At 42.7% G+C, this 22,500-nt stretch overlaps 2 protein-coding genes across 2 annotated transcripts in view; one reads left to right on the forward strand and one right to left on the reverse strand.

Moving 5' to 3' along the window:
- fancm (FA complementation group M) overlaps window positions 1–22,500 on the reverse strand; it is a gene marked incomplete at its 5' end in the record, with an annotated part of 126,418 nt that overhangs the window by 87,425 nt on the left and 16,493 nt on the right. The gene's annotated exons all lie outside the window — the stretch shown is intronic.
- On the forward strand, window positions 6,230–20,641 carry soul3 (heme-binding protein soul3; the record flags this gene model as incomplete). The annotated part of the gene is made up of 5 exons (XM_083633542.1): window positions 6,230–6,452; window positions 15,889–15,983; window positions 19,167–19,308; window positions 19,494–19,677; window positions 20,470–20,641. 5 exons carry the CDS (start codon window positions 6,230–6,232, stop codon window positions 20,639–20,641), a joined length of 816 nt encoding a protein of 271 aa, XP_083489668.1.

Consider the following 22,500-nt stretch of genomic DNA (forward strand, 5'->3'; position numbering starts at 1 on the left):
TCTCAACACCTACAGATCCTTTAGCCATCACTTAAAACAGTTTCTGCTCAACACACAAACCTGTCAGCACTGAAAGCCACGTCTGTATGTCTGTACATTTGGTTTTAAATATTGTCTATGTCCCTCTGTGTTGTCTGATCTGTTTACTGTTGTAGCCTATGTGTAATTGCTTTTAACACGTTGAGTGCCAAGGACGAGATATCTCGGCTTACATAATCCAACCGTTGAGTGCCAAGGACGAGATATCTCGGGTTACATAAACATTTTTTTTTTTTGACGGTGGGACATCGATCAACCCCTTTTACATCTCCTACACCAGAATTGGAGGTATTGAATGTGTATAATCTATTTTACCGACCCACTGAGTGGCGACATGTCTCTCCACAGTAGAAAGAGGCGACCCAAAACTGGACGGAAAAGCGCGAGGAAGCCGTTCTCATACTGTAAAATTGATGGCGAAAACGCTTTCACTTTCGCGCTGATGCACAGCGGTGGCAACGGTGGGGGGTTCCAAGAATAGATTGGATGCACACTTTGAAACACGCAGCATAAATATGACCAGAATCGCATCAAAGCTCTCAACCAAAACTCCACGAAACGAGCGAGTCCACCCAGACTTCCTCAAACAGCGGCCGGGCAAACAGGCAGCAGCAACTTCGTTGTGACACGCCCGCTGGAGAGCCAGGGAGGCAGAAGGAGAACACACACGGAGGGAGGAGTTGGAAGCAGAGGGGGGTTTCCTGCTGTTATGGAGGAAATTACTGTTCAAAACTATTGTTTAGATGTCTGACTCTTACTGATGCCAAAAATGAATGGTTAAAGTGACTGTTCTATCGAATTTCACAAAAAGCCGTTTATCTCTGAATAATTTTTCTGACGCTGAAACCATGCTGTATTCAACTGCTAATGCTTACATAACTACTAACTCTACAAACTAACTCTTTTAGACAGAGAAAGCACACATTCTATTAGTTATTTTTAGATGATTGGTGTTCACGAAGTCTTAACAGAAAAGAATCCTCTGCTCTTGTAAAATGAGCCAGAATCCTCAAAAAAAAACCTGGCAGAACCTACCTACAGCATTGAAAAAAGGGCTGGCAGTCAATGTGTTAACACTTGTCTGCTTCTTATCCTGTTTGTTATTTTGTTGTCTCCTATGCATGTACCTGTTGAGACTGCTGTGTCTTTTGACTCGTGTCCTTTTTAACCTGCGCTATAGCTTTGCTCTGTGTGTTTTTACAGTTTACTTCTATTTCTATTTTTATTCTTCTAGGAAGCCTGTTGCAACACCTTGGCCGGGGACTACGGGTGGAAACTAGCCTTTTGGCTAAACCTGGTGTATTTACATTGAATTGTTGATTAATATGCTCTGTCCCCTTTTTTTCAATAAACTGAACTGAACTGAACTGAATTGAAGGGGCGGCTGTTAAAAAGCCCAAGCTGGTTTCTCGGACTCGGTTTACCATAATGCATCACTCCCTCACCTGTTCCTCTTGCACATCATCCCAGCTGCCCACAATCACTCATAATTACCTAATTACACCATGTTTAGAGCTGGCCGGTAAGCCTTTGAGTTGCTGCCTTGTATTAACTGTGTGTAACCTGTGTGCAACCTGTGTGCGTTCAGAAAAGAAAGTCATGATTTCACCTTTAATGTAGTCATTTACCTCTTTGATTGTACTTAACTTACCTGTTAACATAGCCTGAGTACATATTTATTTACCCGTTTAAATTGTGATGTTTTGTGGCAGCTAAAGTAGCCTACCGCTAACAGTTATTTGTTGTGGGTAGCATTATTTGAGTGTATTTCCTTTGTCTGTTTCCGAACAGACCCCCCCCCCCCCCCCACACACACACACACACACACACACACTTTGTTAAGTGGATTCCTTCTATGTTACCAAAATAAATGGTTAAAGGGCCCTTGGATCCTCATTGTGTCTTAATGTACACACACACACACACACACACACACACACACACACACACACACACACACACACACACACACACACACACACACACACACACACACACACACACACACCAGCCAGAGGCTCTCTGATTCACACTTTTCCCATAAACAACATCTTTGAAACAGTGAATTATTCCATACCATACAGTCTTTACACCATACATACATACCATACACCATACAGTCTTTTTCAATACCTCTGAGATGGTGGTAGTGCTACCAGGGCCTAAAATTCAGTTTGCAAACTAGGGGGGAATTCCCCCCTGTTTGTTCTTCAGATATTTTGGGGATTTATTCAGTCGCTGGCTAAAAATGTTGGTCGTTTGAAGGCAGATTTATAGGAATATCATATTTTAAATTAACATTAGGATTAGACGGGTCTTAACCATCATATATTTGACCCTTTTCTCACTCACTCCCATGTCACCACCTGCTCTCCCTGCAGGGCTTGAAAATATATTTTTTTGATCACCAGCCAATGGCTGCTAGATTTTAAAGTTACCAGCCAATTAAAAGTTCCCCTAGCCAAATGTTTTTCTTGAAATAAACCAGAATGAGTGCCACTGGGTTCATTTAAGCAATTAAGTAACAGTAAAAATAGGTTATAGCATAATTAATCTATAAAACACAGTATTTCACTGATAAATTGTGTGATTTCAAATTGTGTAAAAATAGAGATTTTTATTTCCTTTCCTTATTAAAAAAAAAAAAAAAAAAAAAAAAAAAACCTTGTACCACTAACCTAAACTTGTACCACTGTTCCTTCAGAAGTTGTAGTTGTCATAGACTGTGCTCCATAGTTGATTGTTCTATTGCTGACAAAAAATGTGTTATTGTAAGTCGCTTTGGATAAAAGCGTCTGCCAAATGACGTAATGTAATGTAATGTAATGTAATGTTATTTATTTATTACATGTAAATTGGTAGCAGGGGAGCAAAAAACAAAAACTCTTAAACCGAATGTTTTATGGTCACTCAAGATTCTCTAGAAGACTTGTTGGCTTGGTTCGAGCCTTAAAACTTGTTATATTTGGATTTATCAAAATGTCTATGGAGAAAATGGACGCGTAACTTACTTCCGGGGCAAATCACGTCACGAAAAGTCACGTGCCTGTTGAGCTCTATAATTATCATTTTAGCATGACAATTAATTTGACAGTGTAGTATTGAGGTTTAAAAACACTTAGCATAGTACGTTTTACGGTTAGCAGGGCCGGTTCGTACATATAGGCGACATAGGCGAGCGCCTAGGGCGGCACTTGGAGGGGCGGCAAATTGTGCGCCTTCACTTGCAGCTCTCCAAATATTCTCCAGCGCTCTGCCTCTTCCCCGCTACTAGATCCATGCTCTCCCCGCTGTCTGCGGCACGAACCGCCCATCCTACTATGCCTCTGATTGGCTTACCCTGATATTCTTACCCTATCCCAACCAATCATCACTCCTCATGCCTAAACAAGCACTACTACTAGCCAATCAGAGGCAGAGGAGGGCGGGTCATCATGCCTTCTCCATCCCGCTTGATTGAGAAAAAGGGACATACCAGTAGACTAATTTACATCATTAACTTTGGGTTAAGGTAGCCTAGGCCATGTGCTCATATGTGTGTACCAGTATTAGTGTAATCAGTAAATTAGCGCGATATTTCTAACGTTGTTTCTGGGTTCCAAAACAATCTGTTTCCCTGTGCGGTGCGCAGTGCGCACTTTTCCTGCCCATTCATTGGAGAGACCAAAATTCCAAGATACAATATGTGAAGTTTCTCAAAGTTGAAACTACCTCTGCAGTAGTAGCCTACAATGAAACAAGACAGACTTAATGGACTGGCAACAATCTCCATATAAAATGAACTGGCAGAGAGAATCCTAATAGAGGATGATTGGATTTATTTAAAGACCTTTGCTGACACAGGCCCCCGCGATGTCCACTTCTGAAAGGTAAACAAGCTTTATTTGCCAACAACTCGTAACAACAACTCGCCTTTGTTTAAGTTGTGAATGTGCTGATGATATAGGCTGTAGGCTAAATACATTGTGAGTCTTATATTACTGTGCTTGCGCCGCCGTGCGCACATTCCATGTGTGTGATTTACGCACATGAGAAAGTGAGAGCATAGTTTGAGGATCTGAAAAATGTGATTATTTGTAAAATAGCTGTGCTGTATCATGACTGCTGTGGTTATTGGAGTTATTATGCAGACCTGTGGTGCGTTATTTTTGGTAGGATATGGATGTGCAAAATGCCTGCATATTGCGTCATGCATACTTTGATGCTGGTATGGTGTTGCCACTTGCCAATTGGGGGCGGCATAATTTATTCTCGCCTAGAGCGGCAGAATGGCAGCCCTGATGGTTAGGCAAGCATGTAGTGGTGAGAGTTGAGGTTAGAAGGTAATAATAATAATAATATAAATATAGCCACAAGCGGCAATACCAGGGGTTCAAGCCTATTGCCCCCGAAGGGGCTTGAATATGTCATTGGGCCAAATTTCAGGGATTGGCCCAGTGGTATTGATGGTTTAAAAAAAACTGGAAATTAGGTGTTTGTAATATCGCCAAACTTTAGAGATATAGGGCCCTATTTTAGCAAAAGCGGTAATTTAGCATTTGCGCTCGTTTAACGCTGTGCGCAATGCAAATTGGGGGCGGGCACAAGCGCATGCCTGTTATAATTGTACTGGGCATAGGCTTAATCGGTCATTATTTCAAATAATCGGTCATTATTTCGGTCATTATTTCCCCCGTAATCACCGCCTCAATATACATTATCCCTTACATATACAATGAAGAATAGAGTGTATAGAAAGTTTAGTTTTAGTTTACATTAGGTAATTTTTTCCAGTCAATTATCCACAATAACAACAATTACAGTTATAAGTGGTTTAGATAATATTAAATCATTACATCAAAACAACCATATTATTTGACCGGAAAAAAGGTGTAGGCTGAAGCCTAAGCTTATTTAGCCTTAACCTTTTCAAATGATGTTCCTTGCTCTACCCAAGCTGTGAAACACAGATATATTATTATTATTATTACTATTATTACTATTATTAGATATATAGATAAAACAAAGATAGGTGTGTGTCTTTAGAATGTTAGATTAACATGAGGAGAAGAGCCAAATGGCAACATCATCAATGGTAGTCTCACAGAGCATGCTCAGTGGGAGGCCTACAGCTGATTGGCCGAGGAGCATGGAGCTAGGTGACGTGAGGAATCAGTGGAAAAGCCAGTATCTGTCTGCCAGCAGCTATTAATAACAGAACGTAGAGAAAGCTTACTCTCAACCCCTGCATGTCAACACTGGGAGGGACTTACCTGTATTGGTGCTTGTGCGTGCGTGCGTGTGTGTGTGTGTGTGTGTGTGTGTGTGTGTGCGCACACTCATAAGCACATGGTAAATCTTGCCGTTGGCGCTGCTGTCTGAGAGGAGTCAATCTGCTCAGATGAGTTGTGGGAACATTCTAGCATGCTTTGTCAAGTCAACTGGTGAAAGCCAACTGTTGTTACAGCATAGGTGCTTATTTGGCTACCTGTCATCAATCAAAAGGCAATGGTTGTCTGGCAAGGTGAATCTCCTCCAGACAGAGAAACACGGTGAAACACAGAAAGTGTATGAAATCCATGACCAAATAGTCATACATCCTCCTGTCAACACACCTGTAATCAGTACTACAATGACTGGCAGATAAACACCATTTAGTTGTTCTTATTTTAATCACGCCATCACAGCCTCTCCTGCCTTCTTGCTTGATTAAATGTGTGGACAGGTCTCAGGAACTGGGTATTTCTCCTGCAGTGTGTGCAGAGCATATTCAATGTGTGGAACGGGAACAGCGGACTGGACTAGACTGGACTGGACTAGACTGAACTGGACTGGGTATTTCTCCTGCAGTAGTGTGTGCGGAGCAGATTCAATGTGTGGAACAGGAGTAGTGGACTGGACTAGACTGGAGCAGAGGAGGCAGGGCTGGCAGCGAGCCACCGCGTCACGTGACCCGCCTCCATCTCCTACTATAAACATCACATTGCACAGACGGTCGAGGCGATTCGCTTGTTGTTAACGAATACCAGCGGAAGAAGTTCCAATCCGAACGAGGCACTAGGTCCAAAAATAAAACAGATTGGTACAAAATGAAAGCGTAAATTCGGGGATTATCCGTAGGCTAACTGATTTCTAAAACCAAACGCTTTGCGTTCGGTGACTTCGGTCGGCTTTGATTAGTTCCTATTATTAGTCCCACACAAACGGAGAAATGGACCGAGGTGGCTGCCAGATGAACGGCGGCGGTAACGGTCCCGAACCTGGATCGGGACACGGGATGATCACCCTGGAAGACCTGGAGTCTTTCTCGGAGGAGCAGCTGACGGACTCGGGCAGCCTCGAAGAGGCGACTGAGACGATGGAGGAAGGCGACGACCGACTGCTGCAGTACTGGCAGGACGTAGCGAGGGGACACCAAGTGGAAGTTTCTCAAGGTAAAAAACAACAAAAAAGAAGCAACTATATATAGTATAGTAGGAAAACCACGGCCGGCGACATAAATCACACGGTAGGCTATAGTGACATTGCATTCTAACGTGGGCTGGGCTCCGATCCCCCCCGTCTGTGGCCCAGGCGCTTCTTATTTGATGTATAATAATAACTAAGTAAAGTTATGTTTTCATGTTACCTCTATAGATAACTCCAATATCTACGCCGCCATATAGAGCGACCTAGTTTGCATTGACCAAGAGCAAGCAGTTGCTACTCAGCTGTACAGCTCTGACTATGCAGTCTGTCTGAATCAGGCAACACGTGTTTCCACTGTACACAAAACAAACGCTATTCACACACACCAAATCCAGAGGAAAAGCGTCCTTACACAAACAAGTCATGTCATGGTTCCCAAAGTGTGCTGCAGGGACTTCAAGACAAAACGTGGAATCAATAGTCCGATTTCGCCATTCCACCAACTAGAAGTTTGCACAATAAAATATGATGTATAAATAGTTCGTGTTGCGCTTGTAATTGTATCCAGCCATCATTGTTGCCGTTTGGGTCTGAGGTTGTAAGTGCTCTTGTTCTTTAAACTCTAAATTTTAATGTTCTTTCATAATACAAAAGCATGTCTAGAACACTTGGGACTATTTTCCTAATTTCGTTTTAATAAGACTAAATGGATGCTTATTTTATTTCCACATTTCGCAGTGGTGGTGGTTTTATTATGCTGTGTTCATACCGTTCATAAAGGGGAACCGAAACACTGGTTTCAGTAGCCTACAGATATAATAGCTATGTATTTCTTTACTATCTGAATCAGAATCAGAATAACTTTGGGTGCGTTCGTAAATCCACTCTGACGCTCTACTACACTGAAATGAAAGCGTGAAGGTACGGTACATTACAACGGCGCTCTTAATTTACGAACGGTCCAGTGTGCGCTCTGCTCTGGACGCTCGGAGTGCTGTTTCCGAACGCACCCTTTATTGATACCCGAGGAGAAATTGGGACATTACAGTTACAGTTGCTCGTACTCAGGGCATGGAAAAATATCAACAAAGCATCACACATGATACTAGACATAGGACTGTTCCATACAATGAAATAGAATAAAATGAAATAGGATACAATAAACGGTAGCCTACATAGCCTGTGTACAGTGTCACAAAGATATGTGCTTTCTCCATCAGTCATTCTCAAGTAGCCTTTAGTAAAGTGAAATGTCTGAGGTACCTAGTATTTCCTTACATACCACAGAGGGAGTATAGTAATAATAGTAGTAATAGTAATAATAATACAATACAATACTACTACTAATAATAATAATAGTAACATACAACAGTAATAATAATAATGGTTAGGCTTTCAACTGTGCAGCTCCACAGGGCTGGAGAGGAGGCGCTCCTGTTGCATTTTAAAAAAGGGACTGGATTTGCAACTTGTGCCTGAGCTTAAAGGCTGTCCTCCGAGTCCCACCCGCCCCTCCCTCACTTGCAAGCATGGTAGACAAATCCCACCTGCCCCTCCCTCACCTGAAAGCATGGTAGACAAGTCCCACCTGCCCCTCCCTCACCTGAAAGCATGGTAGACAAGACAACAGTGTTGAAGTCAAATAAAAGAAAAAAACAGTCAAGTCAGATGGACTGTGGGTGGGTGGGACTGATGCTGCTGACTACAAACTATACCTGATATTATATCCACAAGTATGCCCTGTCCTCGCCCCAGGGGCAGAGGTGGCAATGTGTGTATGTCCATATGTCCGTGTGTGTGTGGGTGTGGGTGTGGGTGTGTGTGTGTGTGTGTGTGTGTGTGTGTGTGTGTGTGTGTGTGTGTGTGTGGGTGGGTGTGTGTGTGTGTGTGTGTGTGTGTGTGTGTGTGTGTGTGTGTGTGTGTGTGTGTGTGTGTGTATGCATGACCGACCTACTTAAGTTGCAAAGTGTTTGGAATGTGAATGGGGGGCACACAGGCTTGAACTTAACATCGCTGGCCTCCCTCTCAGACCACTGCCGGTGTCTGACTCTGACTATAGCATGCAGCTGTCCATGAAGCAGATGGAAGGAGGAAACATGCACACACACACCTTCTAAAATAGTATCTATCTACAGCACCACCATCTGATTTTACATTTGCACCCAGGACTGCACCATATTGGAAAAAACTGACATTGCAATATGTTTTGTTTCTGCGATATATATTGTGAGATGAAAAGATACAAGAATGTTCACCAAATTACTTGAATAGCTCATCAAGCCTTGCCCCTTCAAGCTGTGTGTGTGTGTGTGTGTGTGTGTGTGTGTGTGTGTGTGTGTGTGTGTGTGTGTGTGTGTGTGTGTGTGTGTGTGTGTGTGTAAGAAGGTAGTGGGTAAGCTGCACGGGTGACATAGTAGCAAGTGTTTTTAGCTGCAGCCAGAGTGATTGGCAGGATGCTAGTGTGCTAAGCGCTAAGTCCCAATCAACCAGCAACAAAGTGATAGCATGACGTGTTTATTACTTGACATTGCACAGCTTGCGATAGGACTATTGTGCAGCATGCATACGTTTAGATTAGGGCTGGGTATTGGCAAGGACCTCACGACACGATACGTATCACGATTAGGGATGCACCGATCGATCGGCACGTGACCGGAAATGGACGATTTTCAGCTGACCGGCGCCGGTCAGTCCACATAGCCGATTCTGTGCGCCGGTCGGCTTTCCCCTTTTTTTGTTTGGTCAATTACCTGCAGCTGCACGATGCATGCGTTCACGTGACGTGCGCGCACCCCAAGCAGCCAAAAGGAAACACACGCCAGCATGTCCTCCTCATTGTGGAAATTGTACAGTTTGTCACACATGCAAGTTGAAAATAAGCCACGGAGGAGCAGGGTACGTTGCCGAGTCCCACTCGGCTGGAGTCCACTCCAGTCTGAGCGGCTCGCTTCACCTCACCGGCCCCTCTCTCTCCCCGGCCACAGCGCAACACAGCCGGCTTGGCGAAGTGAAGGTAGGCTACTATCGAGCCCTGTGTTACATTTCCCTGACCAGCTGCAGTCCACATCACCGCTGCCTGCTGCAGATCAGCTGCTGCTGCTATCTGTCAGTCAGTCACGTTGTAACGTGGATACAGGAGAGGAGGACTATTTGTTTTGTATTGCGAATAGAACGACGAACATAATAATAAAACGCGGACCAGTGTGCAAGCTTTACTGTGCGTGATGATTTTTTTTTCGGATGGCGGATTAAAAGAAACGGACTCTGTGTGTAAACTCAACTCAACTCAAACTAATTTCCTCATCTACTCAAGAACAGCCAAATCCACAACTGTAGAGTGGGTGAAGGTCTTGGCTCCAGACCTATAGGCTATAAACTCCTTTGTTCATGGATAACATTTTGATGTTTATTTATTTTATTGTATTAGTTTATTTGGCAGGGACATACAAAAAAAACATTAAACCCCATAGGGGAAGAGATGCTTTGTAACAGATTTAGCCATAGGCTACTTTCCATCTGGAGCCCCTGTTCTGTTGCACCTTTTTTCTTTTGGAAAAGTAAATGCATGATAGCTGTGGGATATACTGGAATTAATTGTTTTATATTCATTCTATTTACACAAAAAAGAAAAGCTCTGTCCAGTAACCTGGAACACTTTTATTTTGAGATGTTTTTGAGTGAGATCGTCCTACCTCATGATAAATGAGAAAATGATAAGGAATGTGACATGAATCTTAATTTTCTATTAAAGCAAAGTAAAAATAATAATAATAATAACGTCAAAAAATAACCTGTCAATTATTGTTCTTAGAAAGAAAATCGGAATCGGCCAAAATTGGTATCGGCAAGTCAGACTACCGGTATTCAAAAATCGGAAATCGGAACCGGCCAAGAAAATGGCAATCGGTGCATCTCTAATCACGATACGTGGGTCGCGATACGATTGTATCACGATACATTGCGATACAATACATATTGTGATACATTGCAATACTCTCATAATTTACTGAAAATTAAAAATAGCTAAAAATACAACACGCTGTGTACCACCCAGGTAGTATAATAATATGTAAATCATTTTATATTGTTAACTTAGTCGACAAATTTAGTCAAAACTACTGAACGCACTGAAATAAAAAGTATTCTTACTGTGTCACTGAACGCACGGCTGTGCAAAAAAATCGATATGGCAATATATCACGATATTTTTCTGAAATATCGATACAATATTGTGGAAAAAAGTATGGCAATATATTGCCGTATCGATTTTATTGCACAGCCCTAGTTTCGATGATGCTGAATTAAATGATATATTGTGCAGCCCTAATTTGCAGTCTATGGGTTAATTATCATGATAACACTTACGATTATGTATTTTTGCATTTGATCCTCACCAAAAAATCTACCGATCTATTTAAGAAAAATAAACATCTGTTGTTCATATTATAATTCAAACTTTCCACTGTAAAAGTGTTATATACTATTTTATTTTATTTTTTTAACTTCAGTTATTTTGTGTTATCATCAATAAACAATCATTTATAAATGGAGATGTCATTCCAAGTGGCTGCTAATCAGTGATCGAGGTCACACAAAGCTGAACAATAGGCCACATTGAGATCAACTGAACTTGTACATTTTAAGTCCTGCTTCACAGCATTAAACAACAGTGTGATTATGCAGTACTAAGCTCATAAAGTAGCAGCATAAGTGTTCATTGCTTGGGACAAAAGCGTCTGAAGACTGAAGCCGCAAGAAACTCAGAGCAGCATCAAGTGAGCCAGAATAACATTGAAACTTCTGGTTAAAACCTTCACAATAATGACAATTAAATAAACTCATAGCCTTATTGATGCATGTTGCAACTTTTGTGTGTGATCCGAAACACAGAACACAGACAACTAAACGTCCATTTTAACCCGTTGTGAGTCGACAGTTCTGTTTTTTTTATTTACCCAGTTATAAGTTACTGCTTTTATTTTAAAGGTAAAAACACATAGCTTCCTCTATTCTATCCATTTCTAACGGGATTCATTTAGCTTTGTAGGATTAAACTTTAAGTGAATTTTCCACGTGATTCTGTCATCCAGATTGGATGACAGAATAAAAACCCAGTAAAGCAACATCAAAAAGACCTGTTTTCTATGCAGCACAATTAGGACTTGAGGAAATGCATCTGCCTGCGAGTTGTTTTCAATTATTCAATGTGGGAGTGATTCATTAATATGTGTGACGTTAATAGCAGGCACTTAACGCAGATTATGTGTTTTTAGCAAATCATTCGTTATCATGTTTGTTGAATGCCAATGTGATTCATTGTGCCATAACGCTTCATTCACAGACAACCTACGCCTTGCCTTGCCTCAACCCACGCCTACGCCGAGCTGGGCGTGAACCTGTTACACGCTTTTGCGATCACACCGCACGCCTTTTGCACGCCGAACCTGGAGCCGAGTCACAAGCGCCTCTCCTCTCTCCCGACTGTATTTTTTCACGTGTTGTCCAGAATTGTCATGGGTAGCCTCTAGGTAAAATAAATCGGATATATTTAATGTTCTATTGATGCTGGATATGTATAACCAGGTCTGACTATAGTCGGACATTTTAGAGAGGTGATCTTGCAAGAATAGGCTATGTGCTGGCAGCCTGGCACAACAACATTGTCCATCTTGCTTCTTCGGTCGCTATTCTCTCTCATGAAGATTTGTTTGCCGATGGGGAGAAAGCCCCACGTGATAGCCACCCGTCAATCTCTCTGTCTCTCTGCTCAACATGTTGTAGTAACTCCATTTTATTTTGAAATTCAGTTGACTTTGCAATTTCCGACGGATATTGTGCGTTTTTCTTTCATGGCTTGACAGAAGAAGTCTGCCTGCACGCGCCTTGTCGGCTTCAAAATAGAACTCACGCCTATTCGATAAAATCGGCAAGGCACAGGCGAGGCGTGGGTACACGCAGGGTTCACGCTCAGGCGGCCGGTGTACACAGCCTCGTTGACTAAAACGGACGCCTATTAAAAAGCGTGGGTAAAGGCAAGGCATAGGCAAGGCTTGGGTCGTCGGTGTGAAACCAGCCTAAGGCTGTATAGTATTGGGCTAGTTCAATGCTCCTATATTGTCTATCTTTGTCTTCCATGGTGAAGGGGGGCTGTGTCGTCACCTGAATTGTGTTTCTCCACTTTACACGGCGACAGTAAGGTGCAGCGTTATCAAAGAATTCCACTCTGGGAGCTGGGTTCACTTTTTTGTGTTTTCAGGCCTCAAGAACGCCGTCACCGTGTAAAAGGAAGAAGGCACTAACGCTAAAGAAGTTAGCCGTTTTATGCAGGGAGTGTTGGGAGCGTGTAAACAGGGCCTCCAGCTGATGTCAGATGTTTGTAAGGAACACAGCTGTAATCTTGTCTCCATGGTGTTGATGGTGTTGTGTAGAATGTGTACATGTATTATTTGTTGTCTTGTCTGTCTGTTATTGTGTGTTGCTGTTTGTTGCTACTTGTCTGAATTTCCCCACCGGGGATTAACAAAGGTGTATAATCTAATGTTGCTGGCATGCCGATTTTGCTACCACACTCATCTATTGTGACAACATGTGGCCTTTCTCCATTTTAAACGTCAAGCTGATTAGTTGCAAAACAAAGTACAAGCCTGTTTCTGCGCTCTGTTCCCATAAACCTACTTTATCTCTGACTGTTTTCTCAAGAGTCTGACAGCAAAGTAAGAACTAAATAGGTTAGTCAACACGTCAAGCTTTGCATGCAGTGGTTGGCACTGCAGGCATAGACCAGCCATTCCTAACCTGTGGGCTGGGGCCCACTGGTGGGCTGTGAAGGTATTGCAAGTGCGCCCCCCAAATCATTTGCAAAGCATTACTTTTTCCCCCCGTGTGTGTGTGTGTGTGTGTGTGTGTGTGTGTGTGTGTGTGTGTGTGTGTGTGTGTGTGTGTGTGATTGCACTGTGTCAACAGGTGCTGCTATACAAACAAAGATGAGTTGGCTTGAGCGAGTGTGTGTCCATGAACTCGTTGAGACTGTGATGGAGCTCAACAGTCACGTGACGTCATTTGCCCCGGAAGTAAGTTCTGCATTCATTTTCTCCATAGATATTTAGATGAATCCTCATATAACAAGTTTTAAGGCTGGAACCTGGCCAACCCGTGAGTGACCTACTGAGTCGTGAGTGACCATAAAACATTCAGTTTAAGCAAGAACAAAACATAACGGGGGGAGGAAATCTAAGTTTTTCCCCGCAGTTATTTTTTGTTCTTGCTTAAACCGAATGTTTTATGGTCACTCATGATTCTCTGGAAGACTGGTTGTCTTGGTTCAAGTCTTAAAACGGGTTCTATAAGGATTCATCTAAATGTCTATGGAGAACATGAATGTGGAACTTACTTCCGGGGCAAATGACGTCACGTGACTGTTGAGCTCTATGTGAACGGTGCATCGCCCCCCCCCCCCCTCTCTCTCTCTCAATGAACACGTGTACACACACACACACACACACACACACACACACACACACACACACACACACACACACACACACACACACACACACACACACAAAAACAGGCAGGTGTCTTTTTTCTCTCAGCCATACAAACATATTTTCCACCCCAAGCCACTCCCCTGATCAATGATTTACAATGTAGCCCTTACTTACTGAACACACACTCTCTCTCTCACACACACACACACACACACTCACACACACACACACTCACACACCCCTCAACCCACAGCGTGGTTTGTAGGCTTACCCAGTCAGCCCGTGGAATTGAGTGACAAAATGCATTTGTGAACTCTCACAGTTCCACAAAGTAGCGTCATTCCATTCACCTTATGTTCAGGCCTTACAGTGGGCCAAATTCTTCCGGGTCCTGTTAACACTTCCGGCGGTCACGGCGCAAAATAAGATAATTGTTTTTGTCGCGAACAGTGCAGGGGGTAAAATAAAGAACGTAGCCTACTACTTTGAGCTCGGTACACAGCAAGCAAGCGAGTATCCACTGCTAGCCAGGTCAGATAACGTTATCGTCGACAATGACGAGCACTTACTTGTAAAACATACCTGGACTCCAACAAAGAAAGCTTCAGATAGTTTTCTCTCCTCCGAGTTGCGCTCGAGCCACTAACGTCCCGCAGACGTTCACGTAATTCCCTGGAATGCGAGACTTAACGAGCCAGTTACATGGTGTTGCATTCTTAGACATTGCCGTTTGCTTTTATTTGGTATGTTACATACAATTGGCTAAATTATTAGTTAATTCAGAGTTAGATGATATTGGAGCAGCCAGCCATTTTATTTTATTTTATTTTATTTTTAGCCGGAGGTTTTGATACGGCCACACAACCGGGTCAAATGGGCATGGCTACATAAGGTGAATAGTCTCTGATGAAGGCATTGTTTTTCTAGAGAGCCGCATGATGCAGTTTGTGTTTGCCTCAGTGGCAGCTTTGTGGGTAAGTAGCAGCAAAACAGACCAAAACACACTGTACAGGGTATATGCAGGGATCACACTGTACAGGGTATATGCAGGGATCATACTGTACAGGGTATATGCAGGGATCACACTGTACAGGGTATATGCAGGGATCACACTGTACAGGGTGTATGCAGAGATCACACTGTACAGGGTATATGCAGGGATCACACTGTACAGGGTATATGCAGGGATCACACTGTACAGGGTGTATACAGAGATCACACTGTACAGGGTATATGCAGAGATCACACTGTACAGGGTATATACAGGGATCACACTGTACACGGTGTATGCAGGGATCACACTGTACAGGGTATATACAGGGATCACACTGTACAGGGTATATACAGGGATCACACTGTACAGGGTGTATACAGGGATCACACTGTACAGGGTATATACAGGGATCACACTGTACAGGGTATATACAGAGATCACAATGTACACGGTGTATGCAGGGATCACACTGTACAGGGTGTATACAGGGATCACACTGTACAGGGTATATACAGGGATCACACTGTACAGGGTATATACAGGGATCACACTGTACAGGGTGTATACAGAGATCACACTGTACAGGGTATATACAGGGATCACTCTCTGCAGCGCTGCATCTGAAGTGTATAGTGTATTGCTGTAGGATTGTAAACACAGTATCAGAGGTCAGAGATAAGTTCTGCTCTGATATGTTTTCATCAATGTACCATTCAGGCCTAGAATGAGCACATGATTGGACATGTTTGGTCTTGTACAAGAAGCACTTTGTCCACTCATTGACTAGCATGCAGCCAAAGTTGAGATGTTTGGCTGCCAGTGTCCAGTACAAACGTAGCTTTAGGAAACAGATGTATATGGGCAAACAACAAGCCCCACACTATTTGTTTGCTCTTATCAGATCCTTGTAAATAAATAATGCCAATCAAATACTTTTTATGGCTCGAATCGACCAAGTATTGTTTGTTTCTTTGTTGACAGATATGGCAGAGCCCATCCAGCAGCTAACCAACAACAACCACGGACGCAGTAACAGAGAACCAGTTCCTTTCACCCTCATCACACGCAAAGAGAAGGTACGTCTGTCCGTCTCAAACTATCTCCACCACCACAGACCACCTCACTGTCTGTCTCAAACTATCTCCACCACCACAGACCACCTCACTGTGCTCATTCCATTTTCATATTTTTTCAAGTTCTACATGAAATGATGTCCAACTTGAAGGGTCTGGGAAATAACCTTCACTGTCAGATCAGACACACACGTACAACATACAGAAACATCTAAAGCCATGGACCGAACATACTCAATGTATCTGTTGCTTGAGAAAAACAACCAGCCCCTCAGTCGGCCTACGATGACGATCATATACAGGACTCCAGACTCACTTTTTATACTAGGTGCACCTTATTTTAATTTAGGTGCACCATCACATAATTTAGGTGCACCCACATTTTTCACCACGCCTTTTGGCACCGCAATAATACATTTTAAGCGTTACCTTCTTTGTCATTTTGTATACATATTGGCAAATTATTAAATGATACGATCAAAGATTTTCATGTCAATAAACGTCTGTTAAAGTCACTATCACCAACCGAGTTAACACAGTGAGGATTGAGCCTATGGCCCATTGAAGTATTGCAGCATTTATGAACTGGGTGTCTGTGATGTGATTATCACCTTACATTATGCTCCTCAGTTGAAAAAGTTGGGAGCACATTTAAGGACACAATGATTAATCTCCGATACATTACAATTTAGTTTAATTCAATTAAAGTAGGCTACCATTCTCATGATGCACTATGAAGGTCTTACCAGATAAGAATGACTCAATAACCATGTATTTAGTGATCGTAGTTTGCCTAACATTATGTAATGGTGGTCATGATTGTGGACGTTCATGTTACTGTGTGATTAGGGTAGTGACATATCCCACAGTGTGCTGTTTAATGATAGTCTCACTGTGCACTGCAGACAGTGAAAAACCGTAGCAGATAGCTGCTCTTAGATGGTCTAACATTAACAGACAGCATAGTCATATTGTCAACAACACATTTTAGCGATCTTGAATTACATGTTGGTAACGTTAGTAATCCCAGAATTGGCTTGATAGTTAGCTAGCATCCCGCTAGCGATGCTAACATTAGAAGCTAAGATGTCATTGTCATGCCAGCCAACCTAACGTTAGTCAGAACTCGTCTGCTGAAGCCGTAGCTTTGTCTCCCACGTACAAAACCACCATCTGACACATTTTAATTCCATCTGTTTGTGACTCCGATTCCGGTGTCATGCCGAGTTTTGCACCCCCGCCGATAATTGCACCTCCACCATATTTTGGGGCTGTTTTAACTTAAAAACAGGGATGCAAATCTCGGCAGGTACAAACCGCCGAGATATGCACCCCCCTCCATAAAGCCAGGAGAGATCCCCAGGTCTCAAGGTCATCTGTACCTGGATTTTAAGCACCAAAGTTGGCTTCCATGAGCCAGAAGAGAGCCCCAAGCATGGAAGTCACCTCCACGCGGATCTAATGCATCAAAGTCGGTCTCCGTGAGCTTGGAGATCACGTCTACCCAGACAATTATATCATTTTTAAACAGTTAAGTTTCCGTATAAATCATTACAATATGCTCCCGGAAGGTGGGGATGCAATTCTCGGCGGGGGTGCAAAACTCGGCATGACACCAGTACGAGTGAGTCTGGCCGGTCAGGCGGTCACACCAGTAATCACCTGGATGGCTGGCTGCGGACTGTCCTGTGTTCTACTAGCGATAAGGACGATACGACTTCCAGTCGGATTTTCAAAGTAAAACGATTCGGCCCAAGTCTAAAGCACTCAGAAGCAATTGAAAACGTTTTATTTTTGTATTTCCCCTGTCTTTCTATGTGAGAGATCTTGATTGACCGTGCCGCACGCTGGCACAAGAGCAGGGTGAGAGAGAGAGAGAGAGAGAGAGAGAGAGAGAGAGAAAGACACTACAAACTTGGCCAAAAACTCAGGTTAAACAAAGAACAATTGTAGGTGGCACTGTCAAGGCACGCTATTCTTAGAGCACCGTCTATACCACATGTCGTTTCAATGCCTTGTAAAGACACAACACTTTAACAGTAATTAGTCAACAGTATGTCCTTTGCCATCAACATGCATGCACAGAAACTTGGAAAAACTCCTACAGACTGTCTGACTTATGAGCTTAACAAGTTACTGTATGTCATAACTGAGAAATATCATAAGACCAAAATCTTGTATCTCTTAAGTCAGTGGTTCTCAAACTCTTTCATGTCAAGGACCCCTAAACTGACAAATTAGACCAGGGACGGACCCCCATTTGATACGATTTTGTCCCAGGGTCCCCCATCTGATATAATTGTAGCTTTTAGATGTTTTATTACAGATAGTGTATGAAACCCATGACCAAAACAGTCATATAGTCTTGAAAAAAAAACACTTTAGGTCCAAAAACCAAAGTAGGCCACTGGAGCACACGGATCCATTTATAAAACTTTTTTATTGAAAAACTAACGTTTCGACGCCATGCGTCTTCATCAGAGTTATGGCGACGCATGGCGTCGAAACGTTAGTTTTTGAATAGAAAAGTTTTATAAATGGATCTGTGTGCTCCAGTGGCCTACTTTGGTTTTTTGTTTCAAGTTTATACTTGCCCATTCTCTGGGAGCACCGGACCAGCCTGCTGGGCTGTCTTGGGTGGAAGCGCGCCTAACCTCATCCCTGCAAGTCATATAGTCTGTCATTGTGTTACTTATGGATGGAATTATAGTGAAAATAAATGATCCCCCTTTTTGCTAGGGACCCCCTGGAACCCGCTCAAGGACCCCCGGGGGTCCCGGGACCCCACTTTGAGAACCACTGTCTTAAGCGTTTTAATTGCAAATAGCAGACAGTGTGCAGGAGTGATTCTTCCCCCCACACATTTAGCAGCATTTAGCATCACTCAGTCTGCATTGATTTTCTGGCATTCTCGATTCCATTCTCAATTGGAGAATATTGCAGCATCCAATGTTAGAACAATTCAATTAAAAACAAATATATATCAAAACAAGTCCCAACTCAGTCCTCTCCGGTCTCTACTCATCGTCTTTGTGCTTGCTCTTCCAGTGTGGGGAGTTGTCTCTACTCATCGTCTTTGTGCTTGCTCTTCCAGTGTGGGGAGTTGTCTCTACTCATCGTCTTTGTGCTTGCTCTTCCAGTGTGGGGAGTTGTCTCTACTCATCGTCTTTGTGCTTGCTCTTCCAGTGTGGGGAGTTGCTATATGAGAAGCGGCAGTACGATAAAGGCCACTGGGCGTGCATCACAGTGCGAGAGGAGACCTATGAACAGAGCATCTGCTATGGCTTCATGAGGATCATGAAATACATCTGCCAGCAAAACTCTTTAGGTGAGACCCACAAACACAACATTTGACAGACATTCAATGTCTGGCCTAATCACAATATCATTTGCTGTAAAATCATCTCCAAACAGAATAAAACTGGATATCACAGGAGGAGGATCACGCCTCTCCCCAACCATTTTTCAAGCAGGCCTGTTAAGTAACGACGTTCTCTCCTTCGACCGCTTTAGGTGACTACCTGGGCATGACCCTGCCTATCGTGACGGTTGTGCGCACCAATGAGAACCACTCTGTGATCTCCCGTGACGTCACCGTGGCTTACTACCTTCCCATCAACCACCAGGCCCAGCCCCCGCAGCCTTCTGACAGCGACATCGTCATAGAGGCCTGGCCTGCTGCCGTTGTGTACGCAAGGTCAGTAGAGAAAAGAAACATGAGCACTGATGAACTGCCTTCCTAACCCGACTCTGCCCGACGGGGGCGGTATTGTGTTCACAAGACACGCACTGCCCCCCCGTCTGGCAGAGTCAGGTTACTGCCTTCGCTGTTTATCACTGATATATCCAACCATGTTTTTCTGATCAATGAGGGAACAAATAAAGATAATCTGGCAGCACACTAGGGCTGTCAGAATTGGCCCAAAATTCTATTCGAATATTCCTTCTAAACAAAAACGTATTCATTCAAATAAATTTGAATAATTATATATATATATATATTACATTATTATTATTATATAACTACTTGGTATATTTATTTGAACATATTTTTTTTCAACATAAACATTGTGTTTTTTTATTATAATTATTCAGTCAGTACTAGTACTAGTACAGTAAGTAGTAGCCTACACTTTTGTAATGTTTTTAAATAACCAGGCAAACGATGTATGTTTTTTATGTTGCCCTCTTGGCCAGTTTTTTTTTACCTGGTTAAAATAAATTATTCTTAATAATAATAATAATATGAATAATAATAATAGTATTAATAACAACAACCATAATAATATTAATAATAATAATAATAAATTCAAATGTGACATTTTCATATATTAATATTCTTTTAATTTTCATAAGTGAATATATATTTGACTATAGGATATTCTTTGACAGCCCTACAGCACACAGATGAAATGAATTAGCGATTGGTCTGTTCCGTCTACTTGGCATGGACATGTAAATGTGCTGCCTCTCTCTCTTCGCCCTCCAGGCCCTTTGGCGGAGCCACCAACGAAGTGACCATCGCTCATCAGGTCAACGCCATGGCCGAGGTGCTGGACGGCCCGGCCGCGTACGTCAATGATTCCTTCATGGTGGCGGGCTACACCAACCCTGCTCACAGCAACCGGCAGAACGAGATGTGGTTCCTGGAGCAACGCTGAGGGAGGAGAGGATCAAGCAGCAACCCTTGACCCCCATGAGACTCAATTAGTGTTGCCCCTCCCTTACGAGCTTCTGCTTAGCTACAGTGAAAGTGTAACGTGCTCTATAGTCGCTACTTCTTACTCCCAAATCACCACCAGCCCGGCACACTCCAGACCAGTTGCTGCTAACAGTCGGGCTATAAGTGAGTTCTCTGTATGTATGTTCATTTTAATAGAGCTATACTTAGGCTATCTGACCCATAAGAACTCAACTAAACCACAGCCCTATAGAGAGGCAAAGTGACCGCCTACTTCCTGCTTCAGCACTGTACCAGAGATTTGTATCCACCATTTATTTTCCTATAGACATTTCGTAAAATGCTTATACAAATTGTTTTACTTCGTCAAACCAAACGGTTCAGATATATTTAGAATCGGGAGAGACCATAGAACATTTCACTTAACTGTAAACTTAAAAAAAATACATCGAAAGAATATTTTCTTTAAATCCGCATTTTCTTTTTACGTTTTGGTCCGAATTAAATGTTATGTGGTCTCTGCTGTTTCGAAATATATCTGAACCGTTTGGTTTGAACAAGTAAAACTATTTTATAAGCATTTTACAAAATGTCTATGGGAAAATAAATGGCGGATGAAAATCTCTGGTACAGTGCTGAAGCAGGAAGTAGGCGGTCACTTTGCCTCTCTATTCTCATGGACTCACCCTCATGCAGAGAGATGGACCTTGCTTTCTAGAAACGTTTGTTTCAGCCAGTAGCTCTCAGCAGATACTTGGGTGAAGCACTGGTTTCAAGCACAGTGCTCCATTATTAAAAGTTGAAATCGAGCTTAACAGTCACGTGACATCTCTTGCCCCGGACGCGAGTTCCCCATTCATTTTCCCCATAGACATTTCGAAAAAGCCTTATCTAACGAGTTTTAAGGCTGTAACCAAGCCAACGCGTGACCTACTGAATCGTGAGTGACCATAAAACATTTCAGTTGGAGCAAAAATTAAAAAAAATTACATCTGGGAAAAATGTCTATGGAGAAAATGAATGGGAAACTCACTTCCGGGGGAAGAAAGGTAAACTAGTTCCTCTGTCACTCATGTGTGGAGTAGGTACATGGACATCAGATAAACTAGTTCCTCTGTCGCTCATGTGTGGAGTAGGTACATGGACATCAGATAAACTAGTTCCTCTGTCGCTCCCTCGCTAGCTGACGTGATTTTGACTTTGTCATATCGATCTCAGGGGGGGGGGCGTATCCACAAACCATCTGAGGGTTCCTCTCAGAGAGCTCTGATCTTAGTCCTAGTTTAGGAGTCATTTAGGAAAGTTCTAAGAGCAACTTTGAGCAAGGCATGGAACAATAACTTTGATCTTAGTGAAGAGGTGTGGTTGACCCCGTCGCGAGGTGTGATGCTCTCTTTGGACGCTGTCATTGGTTGATCAAGAAAACTGGAAGACTGGATATTGACGTGTGGTTTGCTCATCATACTATCAATCACAAATCAAATGAAAATAGAATGGATGAGACCAAACCTTTCCTCATCAGTGAGCAGGCAATACAAAGAAAACTGGCTGTATTCCATAGCTGCTGTTTTGTCAGAGCACATGTCCAGTGGTAATTAAATAGGTTGTGTCACAATAAGAGGCTGTGAAGGAGCTTTCTTTGTTTGTTTGATTATTCTACTTTGTGTGGGTGCATAAAGCTAAATCATCACTGCACTGTTTGCATGTCGCTAAAGATCTTAACATTGCAATGACTTTCGGCCATGTCTTTCGGCCATTTCCTCCTCTCCTTAAGAAACTCCTAAGTTCCTAAAACCAGACCAAACCAGAGAAATCTAGGGAAAGAGTGAGCACGGGAGG

The sequence above is a fragment of the Poromitra crassiceps genome (assembly GCF_964638095.1).
Source record: "Poromitra crassiceps genome assembly, chromosome: 3".
Lineage (NCBI taxonomy): Eukaryota > Metazoa > Chordata > Actinopteri > Beryciformes > Melamphaidae > Poromitra > Poromitra crassiceps.